The sequence below is a fragment of the Pieris rapae genome, chromosome 24 (assembly GCF_905147795.1).
Source record: "Pieris rapae chromosome 24, ilPieRapa1.1, whole genome shotgun sequence".
In the NCBI taxonomy this organism is placed as follows: Eukaryota; Metazoa; Arthropoda; class Insecta; order Lepidoptera; family Pieridae; genus Pieris; species Pieris rapae.
The window spans coordinates 2,754,563-2,778,610 of NC_059532.1; the positions used below are offsets into that span (position 1 = coordinate 2,754,563).

The following is a 24,048-nucleotide window of genomic DNA, read 5'->3' on the forward strand; positions in this document are numbered from 1 at the left end:
ATCAGCGGCAATTAATTCTAAGACTTGCTTATCGTGCTAGTGGAAAACGTGAGATTTTTTGCGTGTTTCCTCGGGAATTGAACCTAGTAATCTTAAGTCTTAAACATCTTAAGTCATGAATGTTAGCTATATATCTCATAAATTAGATTTTACGTAGCGAAAATTCATGATATAATATTAAGAAACCTATTTTTTATAAAAAGTAACTAATTCTGTCTCGTTTCATGACAGAGTAAACGCAATTTGATAGAAAGAGACAGGATATAATATTAAGAAACCATTTTTAAAAAAAAGTATCTAATCCTGTCTCGTTTCATGATAGCGTAAACGCAATTTGATAGAAAGAGACAAAAGAGTACTTTGTAAAAATTTATCTGATGTACATTTTATGAAGAAAATATTTGAGATTCGGATAAGATCATAGAACTATAAATAATTAATTACATCCAATTTTATTGATAAGAAAATTGGGTTTGATCTAAAAAAAAAAATTACATACTTTCAGAGAACATAATACAGATTTGATAAAGACCAATTCGATTTTGTTTCAAGAAAGGAGCGTTAAAAATTAAAAGGCCGGCCACGCACTCGCAGACCCTCTGTCATTAAGCGTCCATTGGCGGCGGTATCACTTAATACCAATTGCAGTTATTTGTCCCTCTATTAAAACATACTCAAACTCAGCAAGAGATTGCTAAGCCTTCAATTCAGTTTCATTCCCAATAAAATTAATTTTCCTATCAACAGCTGTCCATACAAAAACCAGATCAAATTTCCAATCACAAACTTATGATGCTTCCCTCCCTTCCAAAACACCCAACAACGCCTGCCTATCCCTTTTATTTTCACAAGCACACCCGATTAACGCAATCAAATGCTTATTTGAATACTCTATCCTATCCCTGACAAATATCTCCAACTCATCCCTTGGCAGGTAATATGCCTTGACATACCTATCGACATAATCCTGAAACGGTATCGGCTTCATGCCAGAAATCTTCTCCAACTTCACAAACAGCTGCCTATAATCCAATTGCATCAGGCCCCTACCACCGTTCGAGCATTTCGACGCATTGGAGAAACCCTCAACTAGAAGATGCACTATAAACTTGGCCACCATACCCCAAATCCCATTAATTATGTCGATATTTAGCGAAACTTTTTGGGAAATGTTCTCCAAACGCAGTGCGAACACTTGAATCTTCCGAATGATCATATCCACATAGGCGCTGTTCTCACCAGCCACTGTCCTGATATCCCATCTGACTTGGGATATCCCGATGAGGGCTGACCGGGCATCGACGGCCTTCGAAGCCGAGCACATGTATACGGGCATTCGCAAATCACCCACAACCTTCAAGGTGTTATCCCGGAAATGTTCTAGAATCATCCGTTGATGGTGTGCTACTATTGTCTCCAAATACGGTTGGAGTGTTTCAAATTGCTTCCCCAAGAAAATTAGGCTTTCAACGCCAACTATCCGTTCGCTTAGTCCATGCAAGTTCGCTTCTGTTTTCTCCAAATTTTCCGGTGGTTTTGGTATGGCGAAACTCTCTTCTAGATTCGAGATTCTTTTCAAAACACCATTCAACTTCGGTGTGTATAATGTGCTGGAGGCAACTTCCAAATCAGAAGTGAAGAATAGGTGCACCGTGAAGAAATAGTAGTCGAATAGCTGATTCATCAGCATTATTACTTCTAAGGCAATTTGGGGTAGATATCTTGAAATTTGCAGATACTGCCCACAATTTCTTAACACGGATAGTGTTGTATTCGTCACTATAACACTATTGGCCACTTTGGACGGACTCTCCTTAACTTCGGCGTCTTCAACGAAATCTCTTTTCAATTCATCAGGTTCATCTTCAGATTCTTCACTGACATCGGATTCTGGTTCTAATCCGAATATGTCGTCATTTGTAACATTTTCATTTCGAAACATCTCGAATGGCGTTCTTGTTGCTTCTCCAAAGTATTTAGATATGTACACACTATCATCCAAAGAATGTACGGATGAAGATGATTGGGAACTTTTACCAATATCGGATTTTGGCTTAAAATATTTCTTGAATTGTTTGAATTCCTGTAAATTCAGTACTGTGAATGTGGATTTGACCGGGCACTGTTCCCATCCTTCGTTTTCCAGGAACAGCTTCAATTCCTCCATACGTCCCTTGTGGTAATTCTTTATATAAGCCACACTTTGAGTTTTGATGAAATCCTGCAAGAGATCCGATGTGTCTCCACAGAAAACTTCAGCCACTTGAGTCAACTTCCGTAGGATTCCCAACATTTGGATGAACTTTTCAAATGGATATTCTTCTAAGCCAGAACTTTTGAGGAACATTGACACTTTGCTTTGGACATCGTGCCAGATTCTTATGAGACCACCTTTTAACTTCTGCTTAATATATTCCCGACTGACATTCCTCTCAATATCACAGACATTACCGGAATTACTAGATTCCTCATTCTGGTTATACCAATTCACCAGCATGTAATAACTCCGCATCACAAGGAACAAATTCTCGCAGAGATTCAACAAACACGTTGGGGCCTTGTTCGTGGGCACCGATTGGCACATTTCCTGAAACTTGGTTTCCATGGAAACGTTATCAACAAACGATTTGACAGCCTCAAAGGCAGATTCGTTCACCGCAGAGGAATAATGCATGTGCAATTGTTCCATAGCGGCCTGAGTTTTGCCTAAAAGATCATATGCCCTTTTCAGTTTAGAAAACACCGAAGCATCAAATCTATAGCAAATACTGGATAGGACTGAATCAAGTTTCTCCTCTGTCATATCTAGGGTGTCTTCAAGCCGTGCTGTTAGATCTGCAATGCATGTGTATTCCTTATGATTTGAAGCCGCTTTTAGACTTTTTAATATCAACTCAATAGCGCTATAATACTGTTTTTTATTGAGTAATTCGGCCACATCCTTTTCAACACTACGGAGGCTTCTTAGCAAATCCAATGACTTTAGTACGGATTTAATTATCTGTCTCTTTCTGACATTAGCCAGTATGACAAAGGTAGATATAGTCAAATGGTTGGAGGCAATTTGGAGATTTTCTCGGGCTTGTCTACATGTGTCTAGTGTTGTTGTGAGTTGTTGCCTTATATTTTGTATTTCAGCAAATTCCCTATCACAGTTGTCGCGTTGTTGTGATATTAAATGGAGTGCTTTGCCAGATACAACCTGAAAATGTGAAAACTGTTATTGATATTTAATATAATATAACCTGGAAGATCTACCTTTGCTCTGTATTTTTTTAAAACATTGTGTTTTTTGGAAATTATATTTAAGTACCACCGAATAACATACTAATACTAATAAAATGATGAAATATAAATATAATTATCGACAAAAGATAATTATATTAATATTTTAAGTTTTTAATTGACTGACATCTATAAACGAGCAATTCTATGTTTAAGTTAAAAAACACGAATAAAATGACATTTTCTAGAAATGATTCCTAACTAGATCGATTTATCGCACCCGAAACCCCCCGTATATTAAATTTCATGAAAATCGTTGGAGCCGATTCCGAGATTCCAATTATATATATATATATATATATATATATATATATATATATATATATATATATATATATATATATATATATATATACAAGAATTGCTTCTTAAAAGACCTACATGATAAGCAATAAAAATGACAAAAACATGCTAGATGAACAACTATAAGTCACACTACTTTTTATAAATGGCATGCAACATATGTCATATGTATATTGGATATTAAATACTTGTTATGGAATTCTTAATTTTTTTTATTATTAAGACACTTATCAAGAATTCATTGGAGTGTTGGCCTAGTGGCTTCATAGTGAGACTGAGGTCAATGGACTTCTTTTTATGTGCACATTTAACATCCACTCAAACAATAAAGCAAACATTGGCTGATGACCTACTTGCTGATTAGAATATGTGAATACAGCATTTTTTTTTGTGCAATAAATGTAAAAAAAATTGCTCAAAAAATACTAACTAGTCTAGGTTATGCCTACCTAATCTACAATAACTAACATTATACATACTTGTTGTTGTCGTTTGAGTTTTGTAAACATTTGCTCTATATCATCAGTATTAGTGTATGAAGGGACATGGCTCAAAGCATACCGGGCAGCATCAAACTCATTTGGAGGAGAAAAGTATACATTCTCAATTTGTTTCAGGACCTGAAATACATATATATAGATATTTTAGCATTACATGAGAGGAAAACGTTAAGTCTTATGATTCTATATAAACACTAGCTGACCTGACAAACGTCGTTTTGCCGTGTATATCATTTATAATAAAAAATAGGGGTTGATAATTTATCGTTGTATATATTTTTTAAGGCTTTTGATACAGTTGATAAAAAAAATAAAAATTTATCTAAAAATTAAAAAAAATATATTTAGGGGTGGACTACCCTTAAAATTTAGGGGGATAAAAAATAGATGTTGTCTGATACTCAGACATACCCAATATGCATACAAAATTTCATGAGAATCGGTCAAGCTGTTTCGGAGGAGTTTAACCACAAAAATCCGGACACGAGAATTTCATATATAAGATTTAGCTAATTATAAAGCTGAAGTGTTTGTTTAGAAAATTTCACTTGTACCCAATCTCTAATATTAACCTTACATATATAGATCACATACAGCATACTTAAAAAATATTTGAGCATAAATAATTCTACCTATATCCTAAAATACAGTTTAAAATGAATTTAATAGTCCTAAGACCTATGCTCAAAGTTAATACAAGTTAATGAAAGCTTGGATTAATGTCAAAATCAAATACATATGTCTTTATTAAGTAAATAGTCTTAAATCTACATTTTAGTACATGCCTTTTAAGTTCGAGAATGTGTGTTTGGGATGAACCCTCTTTCTTATACATATGTTAATACTTAATCTATTTAACAAAGTTCTTAAGAAATAAAACAGAGTAGGTACATAAACAGGTAGTTAATTTTAATTTATAATATAATTTATAAATCCAATATCTGGCAAAGTTGATATTAAATCCTAATAACTAAAAGAGTAGGGTAGATAAAAATTAAACAGAAAGATTGCACCATCATCTTTTGATCGAGTGTGACATATAAGTGTAACTGTAGTTCAATTTAGACGAGAGTAGTATGTATGATCAGATGTGACCAGTGCAGGTTAGTACAGCGTAACATGTCTGTAACATAAACTATAGACTACTTTAAATAATTATAAATGTTTTATGCGGGAATAAACTTATCTGAAACTAATGTAATGTATAAAAGATTTAATGTTCATAATATATGAGATTGGATATTACATCTTATCTAAGTATGTTTAAAATATATGACAAAGTATTTCTAAAATAACATTTAAGATATAGAACAAGCATTCATTACCTCAAGCTCAGCAGCTGATTGTGCAGCAGTTAATGATCTAGAGTTTACACCAGGCGGAGCATGTCGACTCTCCATTTTTATTAATATACCTGCAATATTTAAATAATTTATTAGCTTCTAACTACGCTTTAAAGCACAATTGCGAGCAAACACAAAAGCAAATTGGTCAAATTTTACACCTTCATAAATAAATTTAGACTAGAGTCCAGGCAATGGGAAATACAAGTGCCATAGAAAATTAAATAGGGCACTATTTATTATAATTGTATTCAGAGAATGTTTATGATTTATGTTAGGGTCCAACAGATATCCTCATAAAATCACAGACCTAATGACAGGTACAGATCTGCAACTGCTTCTTTACCTTGATGAAGCTTTTTTTGTCTTCTAAGTGGTTTCACTTAAATAAATGTCTGTTTAGACAGGAGACGGTTTTGAGTGGTTTAATGTATTTATTCATTTACATGTATTTATTAATTTATTAACGAGTATATAAGTTACTTACCATTCTAATCGTATTATTTAAACAACACTATTCGCTGTAACAAAATACTACAACTGTCTCAATTTAAAGAGCCTAGAAAATAATTGGGGGTCCGAAAATATTTTGAAGTACTTGCACAAATATTTATCTTATATGTAGATCAAAAATACATATTTATATTAATCTACATCATCATTCTAAAAGTAAACTACACATACACAAAATATTAATCTCATTTTTAAATTTTCTATAGATACATAAATTGAAACTTCCAAGTTCATAATACCTCTTTCTCCACAGATCATGTTCACACGCAGCAAGACTATCACTTCTTTTTATACGCAGCGTATACAAATTTTTGTAAAACACGAATACGTATAGCCACAGATTATCTAGAAATAATACAGGCACTACAAATAACTTTTTCCCGTTTCAAGAAAATTATTGAATAAATTTATGAATATTTTTTATTTATATTTTTAGCAACCAGAAGTGATAATTAAATAAAAAAAAAAAATTCGAAATAACCTATGAAGTGATTTACTCTTGATGACTAAGAAAACACGGTATTCTCAAAATCACACTAAAATTATCTTAAAACTGACTTATACAAACAAAACAACACGACTTTAGATATTCTAAAAACACAACCGTTTATCTTAAAACAATAACACAAAATCACACCGAATAAAAATAACATGGAACGAACTCACAGTACGCGGCTTCGAAACCAACCACCTTTCTAGTCAAAGACCGGGCAGCGAATGCTACCGTGCCACTGGCCACACTGAGGCCTTTCTTTTATAGTAAGCGGGTGGGGATCGAAAACACTACTGCCCTCTGTTCAGTTTCTGCTTATAATATATTTATAAAAATAATATATGGAAAAGAAAGAGAAAACATATGCAATAGCTTAATAATTTGAAATATTTTTTCCAATCATTTTCGAGCATATTTGGTGGTATCTAGCTTAAAATTACATAAATCAATATATTATGATGTAACTAATGATGCATCGGAACCTTGAGTTCTCAGTAGTATGAAGAAAATGAGAAATGCTATCTAAAGCAAGTTATGACCTTGACCAAAAAAAGTTAGTTGGTAGGCTGACTGGGAAATTAATGTTAACTATAGTGGCACACTTGATAAAATACGCTACATTTATAATAGACAACCTTTATGTCTTATGATGATGTTTTTATTCTGTTTCTGACTTCTGTGGTAAATGGTGCACAGTGACAAAATGAAAATACAAATCGTCGATGTTTGACGTCATAGGAAATATGAACTATGATTATTTAGTGATTATATTTAGTTTGTGTGAAGTTTAAGTGGACATTTATATATGTATTTAGTGAAATTACAAAAATGGAGACCGATTGGATGATAGAAGAACAGACGACGCCAAAGGTACCTTTGTAACATTGTAAATGGATCGCTGGTCGTGACATGAAAGTCCTCCGCCATCTTTTGCACTATCCTTATTCTCAATCGCCTAACATTAAAAACTTTAAATTTCTAACATAAGAGAAGCTATTTATGATCCTAGAATATAAACTAGATAATTTTAAAACATAAATTGTTAATTGTGTACGAATCTATTCTATGCACTTCTGTAAAATCTTTGGTGTTTATAACCCAAATTCAATTAGAAAAATGCATTATTAGGGTCAATATTCTTGAACAATGATTGCAAATAATATAAGATTTGATTCTAATTTGTTTTACATGTTTTATCAGTATACAATGACAAAGACATTTACCATTCAGAATGTTCCCAAAAGTCCATGATTCATATTTATTAGCTACTGATGTTGAATAATTTAGGTATTTCTGGATGTTTTCGCAAAAAAATATTATCTCTAGAAAGTTGAAATTCTAGCCATATTTTTTTCGTTTTGAAAATACACATTAAGATAAATGCCATTAAGATGAATTAATTAAATTTCAGATTTATTCGAAAAGTTTATTTAGTATTTAGTGCAAGTTAGTTTTGTTATTTTCTTTTTACACAGCCTAATTCCATCTAGGGATGCATTTTTCTATGTCATATTTCCCTTTCCTCTATTCTGGAAGTAAAAATACCTAAAAAAAGAAACTAGTACCTGGTAATCTTGCTCACAGAAAATATATCCTTTTAACGTAAAGACATTTAACAACACTGAATACTTCAAAGTTGCAGATATGTTTTTTTGTTATTACTTTAATTTTTTAAAGAAGGGTATGTATTCTTTTCTTTTGTGCTCATATTTGCATTATTGGTCTCAAGACTATTAGTTATATACCATTTGTAAATATGTAAATTCATGATTTGTCTTAAGTAATATAATGTATAGTAACATCTAATTAATCAAGAATCTAAAAATGATTATAGTATTATAATTTTTAATTTTGTTTATTTCCATGTTCAGCTGTTATAAGATTTTTTTTATCCTCTAACAAAAAGCCATTGCTAAAGTTAAATGAGTTTATAATTTTGATGTGGCATAGCATTTCAGTAAAACAGAAATATGGTCACTTACTTGTCTCTGAAAAAACCCCAAATAACCCATAAGTGTATCCATTCATGCCTCATTATTCATTCTTATTGTTGTACTTAACAAGTGGACATAATTGCAATGTTTTTAATAGCAGGTGGCATCACTTACATCACTGGACACAGGTGTTAAGCCAGCACCTAGTGGTGCTGCATATGTGGCAGAAAGAAACACATGTCTAAACCTTTTTTCAAAATGGAACGAAACCGACCAGGTTTGTAAAATTTTGGGTTTTATTATTAAAAGTAAACTTTAAAATCATGCATTTGAGTCAGATCTGCTGGTCCTGGTATTTTATAACTCACCAATTGCTGCATCAAATCCTCAAGAAAAATCGACACCTATGTTTTATGTTACAATCAATTAAACCATGTGCATATATATACTGTATTGCCCATATTCTGAAAATTATGATTGGTTACAATTGATTGTTAAGTTCCATTGAAACATTTATACATTGGTAAACATTGTTTTTGATTTAGGTTCTGGATATTGGTATATCAACTATGTAACTATGATATCTAAAATGATATTTTATAGATACTGTTTAGGTTCTTGGCAACGCATGTTTTTAACTTCTTGGTATTAGGCAAAAATATCTTATTCTTGCCTTAATTACTTTATTCAGAATTGCTTTAACTCCAAAACATATCAATGGTCTTACTTGATATAGCAACATTATCAAGGTAGTTTGGATGAAGGATCGTTGAATGTTTTGATATTTGTAACATGTGGGTACATGGATCCTGGGTCATTGGGGTGGTTTGAATAAAAGATTTTTGATTTACTCTTATTAACAAAGTAATTAAATGTGATTGCTATGTAAATAATGAATACAGTAACAGTCGAAGAAAGTACTGACCGTAACTCCCATGATTAAGTTGCTATGAAACGGATGACTGCATTTGTAACAGATAAAGAGAGTCCCTGCATCCGGCTATACTCTCGAGGTGGAACTTCAAAGTTTTAGGAAATTGCCACCCTAGTAAAACTAAGAAAACTTGAGTGAGCAGAATGTACAGTTATGGCTTTTTTTTTAATTTTTCTATAAATATATGTTCATACAAGATAAATCAATTGATGAACTATAGTTCATCAATTATATTATCATAAGTCCCATAACAATAGGTTTCTTCTATTTAAAATACTGAATATGTGTGTGTCAAAGTATTGATAAGATAAATTAGTGCTTTTGTTCACATATTGTAGTATGCCCTGCCATCAGTAAAAGTATATTTTTTTCATATGAAATAATTTTTATATATGTAAACATTTTATAATTTTCAGGTGGAGTTTGTAGAGCAACTTTTGGCGCGTATGTGTCATTATCAGCATGGTCACATAAACGCATATCTCAAACCTATGCTGCAGAGGGATTTTATCAGCATGCTGCCAAGTTAGTACTTTTTATTTTTCAGATTTTTTTACCTTGGCAACACTGATTTTCATTAGGATAATATACTAAAAAAAAATAAATTATTTAAATAAAGAACATAAAATTTAATCAAAAATTGGCCCAAATCAGCTTTATGTTCTTATCACAAGGGAAAATGGCTTTTTATTAAGCTGTCTTGCAATCATACACACTAAGAAATAATGTTATGATTGATTGATGATGAGCTATGATTTTTTGACATGTCAGAGATGACAAACCTTTTTAGGCCGGGAAGATTTTTAAATTTCAATACGAGTTATAACATACATACATTTTATTTGTTAGTGAATATATACATTTTATTTAAGGCGGTGTGTGTGGATGTGGAGACATTAAAAGTGGTTTTACGGCGAGTGATAATTACGTTACGTGAAGTTCTCTTCATATTTGAATGTCTGCCCGTAACTTATAAATTTGGGATCAAACTGTAAACATTCTTCCCTTTACAGAAGCAAAGTAGTTTTTGTTATTAATATTCAGTAAATAATTAATAATTTTTTAAATCATTAATAATTTTTTAAATCTTTAATAATTTTTTAACTCGTTAATAATTTTTTTAATCATTAATAATTTTTTAAATTATAATATACTAATAAATTTTTAAGAGTTACTTATAAGTTCTTTTGATTCATTAAATTATTGACGTTCGTATAAGAATATGTTTTGACATTGAATGTATTTAAATGTTTCAGAAAAAGGCCTAGATCATGTAGCGGAGAACATCCTCTCGTATTTGGACGCGAGTTCGCTGTGCGCCGCAGAGCTGGTGTGCCGCGAGTGGCAGAGGGTGATCTCGGAGGGGATGCTGTGGAAGAAGCTGGTGGAGCGGAAGGTCAGGACTGACTCTCTGTGGAGGGGGCTCGCTGAGAGGAGAGGATGGTAAGTCACTATTTTAACCGAATATAATATACTAGCTGACCCGAGAAACGTTTTTTTTAGGTCAATGAAAATAATTATCTACTATAAGTGTTCGGGGATGTACTTATAATAGAAAGCGTTATAAACAATAAAAGAATGTATGGTAATAAATTATTTTATTATTAATTATTTATTATACATTTTTAAATATGTATTATATAATAATACATATTTATTAATGTAGAGTTTATAAATATATTTTAAAATACAATTCTTGCTAGTTACATAATATCAAAAGTAAAGAATCAAATAAATCAAATTGAATTGAGAAACAAAAGAAATTATTAAAAATAAAAATCGCAATGGTAAAATTGGCGGTGATTGTAAAGGGTTGAAAATTCAAGGTCATATGTATTTACTAAAGCTGTATCATAAAAACAAACAATTGTACATCAAATTTTTTTTTACCAATTTCTTTCCTCAAAACAAATATTTTTGAACGCTATATATCGAAGGATAATCTATTCAGGAATTTTATTTATGACTTTAATATATTAATATTGCAGGATAATGTATTTATTCAAACCGAAGCCAGGCAGCCAGCATCCGTCCCACTCTTTCTACAGACAACTGTATCCTAAGATAATACAAGATATACAATCTATTGAAGAGAATTGGAGAATGGGAAGGCATAATTTGCAGGTAATTTTTGCAACATATTGATATTATCTTCAGTTTAGTGATATTTCGGTTATGTTTGATTTCTAGACTAGATTTTTTCGAAATTTGCTTAAAATTCACCATACTTTTTATAACTTATGTTGATTTTATGATTGGGTGACATGGTACTTTCCAGTAGGACCTTACCAGCAGGAAAATATCTATGAATTGGGGAAACTCCAAATACTTATAAGTATAAGGTCCATTGATTTATATTTAACCACCCATATACTTCATAAACCAACTCGTATAAAAAATCATAGAAAACATGAAATCAAACTGTATTGAACATGCGTTTAGGCATGGAGCATATACACTATAGTATATATAATTATACAATATTTTTTTAATGATACAATACACAATAGTAAAATATTGTATCATTAAATAAATATTGTATAATTTAAAAAAATATTGTATAATTAAAAAAATATTGTATAATTTAAAAAATATTGTATAATTTAAAAAAATATTGTATAATTTAAAAAATATTGTACAATTTAAAAATATGTTGTGAATCTAATCCAATTACGCCATATGATCACTGGCTTCAACACAAGCAGTTTCAGCAGTGTTGGGCCTTCAATGTACAACATCCCTGACAGGTTTGAACCCCGGCACCAATGATGCATCGGCAGGAAATGCATGCCTTAGTCAACATAAAAAAAACACATGTGTCAGGCGCAGGCTGATAAACTACTGTATTATAATTAATAATGAAACAGATACAGACATCAGAGAGGTGAAAAAAACAAACGTACAAAAAAAACCAATGGTTTTTTACTCACTATGAAACATATGTAATAAAATGTTTAAAGAAGTTTTATAGGTGTTTAACCAAAAGAGGTTTATATAAATTTTATAAAAAGTTATTCGAAAACATCAAAATATATTATTAATTATTTTCAATCGACTACGATACGACAAATACGACGACTCCATCTATATGACACTGGCGAAGTACCTTGCAGATGGCACAAATAAAAGCCAGTACCTGGATGGTAGTTTTAATTTTTTTATAAATTGTGTTTTTTGGAAGTTATACTTAAGTACGAATTACATAATAATAAAATGATGAAATATGAACAATACAGATTATATATGCTGGAATAGCTTTAGTGTTGTTGTGTCGTTAAAGCAATTTAAAAAAAAATAGTTTTATGATTCGCCGATAGATGTCAGGAAGATTCATTTTTTCTGATTAAATTGGGACCACTCAAACACCACCTTTTTGTTATTTTCTATCATTTATTCATAGCTGGATCGATTTATCGCCCCCAAAACCCCCCGTATACTAAATTTTATGAAAATCGTTGGAGCCGATCCCGAGATTCCAATTATATATATACAAGAATTGCTCGTTTAAAGATATAAGATATTTAAAAAAAGACTCAAATGTCAAAGTCAATTTTGACATTAGCGACTGAATCTTTTCCTAAATGTCATAATTTTTTTTTAATTGTTTTTTTTTCCCATTTCAGAGGATAAACTGCAGATCGGAGAACTCAAAAGGCGTCTACTGTTTGCAGTATGATGATAATAAAATTGTATCCGGGCTTAGAGATAATACAATTAAAATTTGGGATCGGAAGACTTTACAATGTATTAAGGTGAGGCAAGAAGGAATTTTTTTTTTATAGAACAGGGGGCTAACCTGATGTTAAGTGATACCGCCGCCCATGGACACTCGATGCTAGAGCTCGCGAGTGCGTTGCCGGCCTTTTAAGAATTTTATTAAAATTAAAAATTATTTCTTATAATTAGAGCAGTCGTAAACGCCTTTGCGTGCGACTCTCATACCTGAGGTCGTAGGTTCGATCCCCGGCTGTGCACCAATGGAGTTTCTATGTGCGCATTTAACATTTGCTCGAGCGGTGAAGGAAAACATCGTGAGGAAACCGACATGTCTTAGACCCAAAAAGTCGACGACGTGTGTCAGGCACTGGAGGCTGATCACCCACTCGCCTATTAGATTTAAAAATGATCATCAAACGAGACGAGATTCAGAAATCTGGCATCAAGAAGGCAGAAATTGCTCACAGTGTTTGCTTTAAATGTGTAAAAGCTATGTAAATAAAAGACAATAATAGATATTTTTTAACCGGTCCATTGGTGGAGAGGCTGGCTATCTGTCACTCAGGTCTCCGGCTACAGAGATTAGTCTCTCACATACACTTTCAAAATCTTAGTTTTAATCATTGTAACCTTGTATGTATATGTGAGAGAAGAAATAAAGATTATTATAAAAAAAAAAAAAAAAATGTGAGCCATCACGGGACGCCTGGCAGATGTGAAACATCGATATTATTTTTAAAAGTAATATGCAGAAAAGAACAGACTGTGATAGGAACCAGGTGAAAGAAAGAAAGAAAGAACTTTATTAGACACAAAATACATTAATGTTTCTATAAAGTAGAGTGCACTGGCCCCCACACTAGGATTCCCTGTTTTGTGGGCAGCCAGTCTCTTCCTTTTACATCTAAACGTTATTTAAATAATTAATTTTACTTAACAAATTTATATCTATACTATTTTCGTACAATAAGAATGTTTTCTGTATCAGTATAGGACAGCTTAACAAGATATTGTTTGAGTTTTTTAGTAAAAGTATGTAAAGGTAAATATGTCATAATGATAAAATAAAATATTACGATTTTCAGATAACGATGACTATTTGTTGAATAAACATTATTTTCATTAAATATTTTTAAATGTGAAATTTACTACTGCATTTCGACTGTATATGATATAGTGTGGCGACGCGTCGCCACGGCATGCGTCGCCACGCGAGAAATCTTTTTTTTTTTGATGTTTCACATAAAAAAAAAATCATTTCAGGAACTACAAGGTCACACGGGTTCAGTGCTTTGCCTGCAATACGACGAAAGGGCAATCATATCCGGTTCATCAGACAGCACAGTGCGAGTATGGGATGTCAATACTGGTGCGATGCTCAACACACTGATACATCACTGCGAGGCCGTGTTGCATCTGCGGTTTTGCAATGGGATGATGGTCACGTGTAGTAAGGTGAGCTGCTAATTCCACTTAGGGTGATTCAAGAAAAGAGAGTAATAAAATTTAAAAGGCCGGCAACACACTCGCGAGCCCTCTGGCATTGAGAGTGTCCATGGGCGGCGGTATCACTTAACATCAGGTGAACCTCTATAAAAAACGGCAACGCACTCGCGAGTCCTCTGGCATTGAGTGTCCATGGGCGGCGGTATCACTTAACATCAGGTGAACCTCTATAAAAAACGGCAACGCACTCGCGAGCCCTCCGGCATCGAGAGTGTCCATGGGCGGCGGTATCACTTAACATCAGGTGAGCTTCCTGCCCGTTTGACCCCTGTTCTATAAAAAAAAAATCGAAGCGCATCACCACTTTGTGGTACCAGCTGCCCTCTGAACCAATTCGATATAGGGTCCTTTAAGAAAAGATACAAATTCTTAAAAGGCCGGCGACGCACTCGCGAGCCCTCTGGCATCGAATGTCCATGGGTATCACTTATCAGGTGAACCTCCTGCCCGTTTGCCACCTGTTCTATAAAAAAAAAATGAATATCTTTGAGGTAGTTAAATAAACGACGCTATTTAGTTAAAAGGCTGGCCCATTAATTGAACGGCTAATTAATCTAAGAATCATCAAATGTATGACTGTAATAGTGTTTATATGTTTGTATTGATATAAATTTCAGGATAGATCAATAGCTGTATGGGATATGACGTCAACGACGGAAATAATGCTCCGTCGGGTACTCGTCGGGCACAGGGCCGCGGTGAATGTGGTTGACTTTGACGAGAAGTACATTGTCAGTGCGAGTGGTGATAGGACTATTAAGGTACTCGAGTTAAATGTATGCCCGTGTTAGGGCGTCGGTATGTCTGTCTTTATTTCCTAATAGGGTTCTGAACGGCCTATGAAAATTGTTCAGTCAGTAAAGGCTATTAGAAAATCTACTACGAAACAGATTAGGTTTATAGCATAGGTTGTAGATCCTATGTTATGTAAAAATTAAATGTAGGGAATATTGCACACTCACATACACACCTTCACACATTCACCCTTACAAACATACCCTCACACATGCACACACTCAGATACACACCATAACACATATACACTATTAAACTCCTAAACCTATGTTTTTGCTTGGTTGACCGTTTCGAGTTTGTTGTGTCTACCTACATTTTTGTTACTGTATTTGTTTTGTGAATTTTTGTTTAGGTACCTTCTGTGCGTTCTAGTAATAATTATTTAGTCTTGTAATGTTTTTCTCAGTAAGCGAATTTTTTAATTCATATGAGAAATAAAGTTATTCTAACCGTAAACATACACATTATAACACATACACACCATAACAAACAAACACTATAACACATACACACTATGACACATACACACCCTCAGATACACGAGCAGATAGTTTAAAATTAGTAGAGCACACGTCCGGCATAGAGCAACGGAAATAAACGATGGACTTAAAGCATATCTGACACATTATGTGATATTGTGTGGTGTTGTCAAAACAATTGAATAGCTCTGACGTATAATTTAAGTTAGCGGTGGGGGGTAAATAAATAAATAAGTACGTCATCAGGTGAGTTGTATAAAAAAAAAAACTTGCAGGTATGGAATACGTCGTCGTGCGAATTCGTACGGACGTTGAACGGCCACAAGCGTGGCATCGCGTGCCTTCAATACCGGGACCGGCTCGTCGTGTCCGGTTCGTCCGATAACACTATCCGGCTGTGGGACATCGAGTGCGGACAGTGTATACGCGTTTTGGAAGGGCACGAGGAGCTTGTTAGGTGTATACGGTGAGTTTTTTTTTTTTTTTTTAATTTTTCTGAAATTCTCCAAGCGCCACGAATTCGACCAGCGCTAGACTTACGTGCCTATAATAGTACTTTACGGCCCATAGTTGAGGCGGACTGCTTATAAGTATGTATATTATATCTGTCACCTCTTTTTTTAAGTTACTTTAGTCAGATATATTTGCGTACCAATTCTTAATAGGCCGGCAATGCACTCGCGAGCACTCTGGCATTGAGTGTCCATGGGCGGCGGTATCACTTAACATCAGGTGAGGTGGCTGCGTGCACCCTGTGTTTTTTTTGGAGTAAAACTTCTTTAGGCGCATGAGGCTAATTTTTTTACGTATGAAACGCAATAGTAATAATATTAGCGTCACGAAGATGTGCAGCGTTTTGAAGAAAAGGGAGAGAGTGAAGGGCGAAAATAGCTAAGGAGCGAGAGTAGGTATAAGGTACCTAAGTAGGTAGGGTAAGAGAGAAAGATCAAGAGAAAGAGTGAGATAAAGCGAATTACGCATCACGCACAGTGCCATGAAGCGAGAGGTGAGATAGAGCTATAGTGAGAAAGATTGAGTGTAACTATTGGTTGATGTATTCGTTTAGTTAAATTCTGTCGCATGACGTCTTGTGTAACAAACGAATTTTTTTTATCTTAATATATATATTTCTTGTGTGCGTGTGTATGTGACTGAACTCCTCCTAAACGACTAGACCAATTTTGATCAAATTTTTTTGTGTGTATTCGTGGAGATTCGAGAATGGTTTAGATTCACAATTTTGTCCGCTGGACAATGTTTTTTTAATTAATTTTCCATTTATTAGTTGTTGTTGATTTTGGAATGTTTTACATTGGATGCGACAGACGGCGCTACCATCGCAGTGTCAAATTTTAAATAATATTCGAATTTTAATTTTAGTCTGTCCCGAAATTTAAAAAAAGTTTTGTTATCATTGTGTTATATCGTGTGTGACCATGTGCTGGATCGTTAGATATTGTCATAACATTTGAATAATAATTTTCATTAAAATGGCTTATTAAAAATTGAAATTTTGAAATTAAAGACGTGTAGACAGGACAACGTCTGTCGGATCCGCTAGTTTATTTATATAATCATTATACACCATGCAAACAGCACGTATACGGTGTGTAAACAGTGTGAATATAGATATACAAATACGTGGAGGTAAATAAGGTTTAAGTAGTAATAATTAATTTACAAATAAGTTTCACTTCTGACATATGTACTGTGTACGCACGTTATTAATACATAGTACTTAATTTTTGTTAATACATTTCCAGTTTCGATAACAAACGAATTGTGAGCGGTGCGTACGATGGAAAGATTAAAGTGTGGGACCTTCGAGCCGCACTCGACGTTCGTACGCCGCACCAAGATCTCTGTCTACGGACGCTGGTGGTGAGTATCGGATCTAATCCGTCATGAAAAGTTTGCGGCGTCGGCCTATTTGGGCTCGAATCACGGCTTTGCACTATATCAATGTTAATGTCGTGGAAAAATAGATTGAAACTAAAAACTACTTAATTAATAATATAAGTATAGTGGCTAAGACTTGTGGTGGGGGGTTAGAACCCCCAATACCGATAGTCACGATAACATTTTTGCGCACATCAACCGTATTAGCACAGTGGCTTATATTTGTGGTGGGGGGTTAGAACCCCCATCACAGATATTCACGATAACATTTTTACGCACATCTACCGTATTAGCACAGTGGCTAAGATTTGTGGTGGGGGGTTAGAACCCCCATCACCGATATTCACGATAACATTTTTGCGCACATCAACCGTATTAGCACAGTGGCTTATATTTGTGGTGGGGGGTTAGAACCCCCATCACAGATATTCACGATAACATTTTTACGCACATCTACCGTATTAGCACAGTGGCTAAGATTTGTGGTGGGGGGTTAGAACCCCCATCACCGATATTCACGATAACATTTTTGCGCACATCAACCGTATTAGCACAGTGGCTTATATTTGTGGTGGGGGGTTAGAACCCCCATCACCGATATTCACGATAACATTTTTGCGCACATCTACCGTATTAGCACAGTGGCTAATATTTGTGGTGGGGGGTTAGAACCCCCATCACCGATATTCACGATAACATTTTTGCGCACATCAACCGTATTAGCACAGTGGCTAATATTTGTGGTGGGGGGTTAGAACCCCCATCACCGATATTCACGATAACATTTTTGCGCACATCTACCGTATTAGCACAGTGGCTAAGATTTGTGGTGGGGGTTAGAACCCCCATCACCAATAATTACGATAATATTTTCGCGCATATCGACCATAGTAGCACAGTGGCTAACATTTTCGCTCGCATCAACCAAATTTGCACAGTGGCTAAGACTATGGAGGTGGGGGTTAGAACCCCCCATCCATCACTGATTACAAATAACATTTTCGCAAACATGAACGATATTAGCAAAGTGGTTAAGACTTGTTGTGGGGGGTTAGAACCCACATCAACTATCACATTGTCGTAGCAATCAGCGCTAAGTTGAACTCCCGTATGTCAGGTGTCATGTCTTCGGTAATTTTAGTCGGCCTATTTATTCCAGGAGCACACCGGCCGCGTGTTCCGCCTTCAGTTCGACGAGTTTCAAATCGTGTCGTCGTCGCACGACGATACGATTCTCGTGTGGGACTTCCTGAACTACACGGGGGCTTCGCCCGCGCCCCCCGCGCCCCCCCAGCCTAGGTGGGCCTCGCCCGAACTGGATAGGGCCTTCTATGACTAGGTAAGTTTCACAACACAGACTTTCCGATAGGATATTTGTTATTGTGATAGTGTTTTTGACAGAATGAAAGTCGTACAATACGTCTAGAGATTCAATTAACTCTCTGATTTAATTACTTTACTGCGACATATATACGCCAGTCAATGGAATTGAATTTATTAAAATCAGACTAAGGGCCGGTTTCACAATGTCCGGATAAGTTCCAAATAAGCTATTTATTACTTATTGGTAGGATAAATAGTATTTTTGCGTTTCACGACTGTCAGATAGCGCTATACGTCATGAAATGCCAATTATATTATTCGAATAATTCATGTGTTGCATAGCTATTTGGCACTTTATCCATACATTGTGAAACAGGCCCTTAGAATATAAGTTTCCGGTGTTGCCTGTTTTTTTTTTGCAAAAAAAAAACAAAACCTTTTCCACAGACTAACAAACACACACACATATAGATGCAGTGAAAGAAGTTTCACTTCAGTCTTGTGGTCATAAACACACTAGTTTTTTTATGGAAATGTTTTTATTTCAGATTGAAGATATCCACCGCTTTCGGACATCATTATATAAGTGTTTTTAAATGGCCTTTGGGCACTCGACGCGAATTTAAGAACGAAACACCAATGTCTAATAAATGTTATATTTTTTTTTACTAAACTAAAAATCAACTCGTTAACCTCCTTTAAAAAGACGACTGTCGTCTCTTAGGTGGGTTCGTCACCGTTGCGTTGACTGGCTATAGGCGCATTATGCAGACAGTTATGAGAAACATCGTGATCGACAAATCGAGGTGTCAGGCACAGATGGCTGAACTTACAATAATCAAGTTTATCTGATGCCGTCATGTTTACGCCCAGTGTGTCAATAATGGCTGCCATATTTGAACCGTAACAGTCAGATGTGAGCTCTTGCTGTCTTTACGGGATTTTTGAAGTGGAACTGTCAATTGTCATTAAAAATGTACACGTCATTTTTGACATGTGTGCCTTCTTTAAGGGGCCGTTTAACTTATGTAAACACTATAAGGGTGGGATCTTTAATTTATTTGGTGATTACGTCAACATTTACTTTTTTACACATTACCCACACATTGTTTGTTGTTTTCGAGGATTTCTGCTAATTAATACGTCTATGTACTTACATTTGAGAGCTTTGCTTAAAAGATAATGGGGGGAGATATATTGCAGTAAATCTGATTTAGTAAAATCCTGGAAACCCTATGTTCGTATGGCCATGTATTACGGTAATTTACATGTAATTTGAAAATAAGATGATTTTCTTGGTGTTTTTTTTAAATTGTTTAAAAAGTTGTTTAGATAAAGGTAATGTACTAAAGAAATTCTTTGTATTTTACAAATTTAATTCTGAATATTTCAAGTACTTTTTCGAGTTTTGTCAAAAACCTCGCACATTACATTTAGAGACTGCTGATCTCGTCCACAGATAAGCCTGATTGTTTGTCTCTTTCCATCGCAGCGTATACACTAAAGACAGAAAGGGACGGAATATTCTATGAATGTGATTTCATAGAATATTCCGTCAGTTATGATATGGATAATCGCAACTTGGAGAATGCTAGAGGTGATGGCTTGATTGTGATTTATATAGAAATAAATATTTACTAAGTGATTTAAATTCATAAAGGCCGTCTTACAGTTTAAATCTCGTTTTTTATTATACATTATATACTTTTGTAAAGTGTAATCCTTTATTTACGGGAGTCGTACTTGGCAATCTGACTCTCACTCTCACTCTCAATCTCACCCTCAACAGGGCACAAAGCTTCAGTAATGACATTTCAGATGATGTCATAAACATGAAAAATGCTTTTTTCTTAGTACATTATCTATAACACAAAATATATAAGATACCCTGTTGGAAATATTACAATTTATATATTTGTTTTAAATTCAGAGTGTGTATGTATGAGTCGATTGTATACGCGTGTCCGAGGTTTAGTTTCTATATAATATCTGTAGATAACGAGAAAATATATAAAAGTTCTTCAATATTGGCATTTGACAATTGACATATGTCAGTTGTCATTGCCAATATTGAATACATATGTGAACGTCAAATTCGATGTAGCACAGATCACGGCTTGAACTATTACAGGGTGATTTCTTGTGTCGTTTTTTTATATGAACTTAAACAAGGATACCCTGTATAATATTGGATCATGACAAATTGTCGATTTGATTTTTTAAAGATTAAGTAAAATATAACGATAACTGATGTTAAGCGTACCCGAAAGCGGTTAGTAGTTGGATGGGGTTTCGTTAGTGTTACCAACATGCTATTGTGATCTGGAAAAACACTAATTTTAAGTTGGTGAGTTTCAACGGAAGCTGTGCAGTGTGAATTTGTACATAATTAGGTAGGAATGTTTTTAGAGTAAGACTTGAAAATTGCCCCACAGTGTAGGTGTTGCTAGATTTTCTAAATGGCAATTGTCAGATCATATGAGTATCGGTAGCTAGTATCAAAATGGGTCAAATCAATTAATGGGTCAAAAGTATCAACCAAGAATTTTAAAACTATGTAATTAAGTTCTATTTGCACACACAGAATATGCAGGGAAAGGTGATACTCGGTTCATTGTTTTATTATTTTAAATCACATTCATTTTCAAGGTTTTTTTTTCTAGTAATCCGATACTCTAACACAAATCCTAATTAAGGGAGCGATGTATTATATTAGTGTGTTCGAATAGCTTGTAGATAATTCGATATAAGCACAGGTATCTGAGCGTTTTAATTTTAATTTTTTTAAGTCCGGTTCATTCACAAAGTATTAATTATTATGCTCATTATTTGTACGAGAATCACTTTTTGTTGACACCCCTGCTTAATATACGCACGGTTCAAAATACAAGTAGTAGACGCGAAATATTTAATCACATTATTCTACCTACCCGGATAATGTTACGCATAGATAAAATAACGAGTAGCGAGCCTTTGAAATAGTATTAACGGTGAAATACGGAGAACTCAATATTCGTATGAAAATCTATTTTTGTTGACACGGTTTACCTACCTAATTTTTTGATTGTCTCTACCTACCCGGCTAAAGTTCCGCTGATACTAAGATATGATTGCGATCGTGTAATGTGTCTTGTATTTTAGTTTTCCATTGACCTGCGCGGTATTTTCATACAAATATTGATATATCACTTGTATCTGTGCAGTCATCATCGTCATCCAGACAGGAGAATAAATTGAAAATGTCTGTATATCGAATTTTATTTAAACTGTCTCTATCGAGTTAACCTGTCATAAATTATATTCTATAATTCTCTTTGTTTCTTAAATTCTTTGATTGTGTATTATCTATTCTGGTTAAGGCTTTTTTACGCTTGTTAAAAATTATTCATGACGTTTAATGACAGCTCATAAATATAATCTATGGCGCAAGTATCACAGATTAGCGTTTCATACTTGTCAAACTCATGGTTATCGATAAAGTTAGGGTTATTATTTTTTTATTTTTCGCTTTAAGTAATTTGTATTATAAGCGCCTAGATTTGTATATAAAGCTTGTTAAATTAAGTCCCGTTTCTCCTATAGAATTTTAATTGTATAATAAGCGAGTTTGTATATTGTATGTGTAAATTACGTTTAATTTTTTTTATTACGTAATTTGGACTGCGCTGTTGTGTTGACATCGCGCCAAACGACCCTCGCCGAGTTACGTCAAAATGACGTTTTAAACATAGACAATTTACACGTCATATGACAATGTACACGATTAATGTCATTTCAAGGAGAATAAACCTATGTATGTTGCTATGAAAACTCTTGGCTTGTAGTCCAAAAGGTGGCATCGCGTGGTGTACATCTGTCAAATAATTTATATTTTAACATAAGTAGATTAATCGTATCGTAATGACAGATGAGTTTAATTTCAAATTATGGTTCAAACTTTTGGGGTGCAAGCTTTTCGCCTTTTAACTGTACTTATGAATGCTTATTTAATTAACTATTAGTTTAATCTACCACCAAATATGTCCGAATTACGATTTTATGCGCCCAGATCTTTACGTAAGCAGTGCTTAAATATTTTTTTAAATCTTTCAACACTCACAAAACGGCCTAGTAGCATAGACGAGTCTGTAAATTGTCAAAGTGACATGTATATAGCGAATAAATTTTACCGCGAATGCTGCGTATTATGACACTGCCACGTTAGTATAAAATGCTACAGACTATATAACCAGCCAATCGAACCGATGGTATCTCGAAGAAATACACATAGGCGAGTTCCTAAATGTATACATAAAATATAAGATTTAATCGTATTTATTGCATAGGCTCTGAGAAGCGACATCACTTTGTCAAGTGTCAAGTTTTGACAGATTGAAAATGTCTAGCGATCGTTATGTTGGTGAATTACGTTGTAATAGAATGCTAGTGTATGTTTTTTATTTATCCATATTCATTATACTATAATGGATTATAGACTGCTTTGTTTCTGAAATTGGATGTTCATAATTGTAAATATGAAGTTTCTTTTTAATAAATATGTGTCTATTGATGTGTTTTTTTTTCTTTTTAATAAGTTATTATCCAGTACATCAACCCTTACATACCTTCTCTTCCTCCCAAATCTGTTAAAATTGTTTATGAAAATAAAAGGAACGTCAAACTGACAGGAACATGGTTATCATAGACAAGTTCCTGTTTTATTCTTAATTAAATCTTTATTTATCGATGAATTGCGTTGCCGTCTGCTGCCTATGGCATAACGAGGAAATAGTTATAGCAACGTAGTAGAGTTTATAAGAAATTATGATTTCCTTATTCTTAGCTTATTCTAAGATTAACTATTCCTATTATAAGGTGCGAATAAATAAGTTTTTTTTTGTACCACTGTAAATGTTGTAAAGTTGGGCTTTTGCAATGAATTTAATGATCAGACGGTAAACCAAAACATTTTGAGGAGACTGTGACTTAACAATATATATAAATAAACAATTGATGTGATAGATAATATTTAAATTATGAGATTA

At 34.0% G+C, this 24,048-nt stretch overlaps 2 protein-coding genes across 3 annotated transcripts; one reads left to right on the forward strand and one right to left on the reverse strand.

Moving 5' to 3' along the window:
• Positions 1-288: 288 nt before the first annotated feature.
• LOC110996173 (syndetin) lies at positions 289-6,348 on the reverse strand. Its single transcript, XM_022263728.2, has 4 exons — positions 5,919-6,348; positions 5,414-5,502; positions 4,068-4,208; positions 289-3,202 (listed from the first exon to the last, which is right to left on the reverse strand). The coding sequence occupies exons 2-4, from the start codon at positions 5,486-5,488 to the stop codon at positions 788-790; spliced, it is 2,631 nt and encodes an 876-aa protein (XP_022119420.2). The 5' UTR covers positions 5,489-5,502; positions 5,919-6,348; the 3' UTR covers positions 289-787.
• Positions 6,349-7,099: 751 nt separating this feature from the next.
• LOC110996174 (beta-TrCP) lies at positions 7,100-23,573 on the forward strand. Of its 2 annotated transcripts, none has more exons than XM_045633597.1 (12): positions 7,100-7,307; positions 8,529-8,648; positions 9,722-9,830; positions 10,562-10,748; positions 11,294-11,429; positions 12,929-13,057; positions 14,286-14,477; positions 15,146-15,289; positions 16,078-16,268; positions 17,566-17,683; positions 18,861-19,040; positions 19,573-23,573. In XM_045633597.1, exons 1-11 carry the CDS (start codon positions 7,266-7,268, stop codon positions 19,038-19,040), a joined length of 1,548 nt encoding a protein of 515 aa, XP_045489553.1. In that variant the 5' UTR covers positions 7,100-7,265; the 3' UTR covers positions 19,573-23,573. The 2 variants fall into 2 exon arrangements, with proteins under 2 accessions (XP_045489553.1, XP_045489554.1); XM_045633598.1 differs by having other exon boundaries at positions 18,864-19,040.
• Positions 23,574-24,048: the final 475 nt, after the last annotated feature.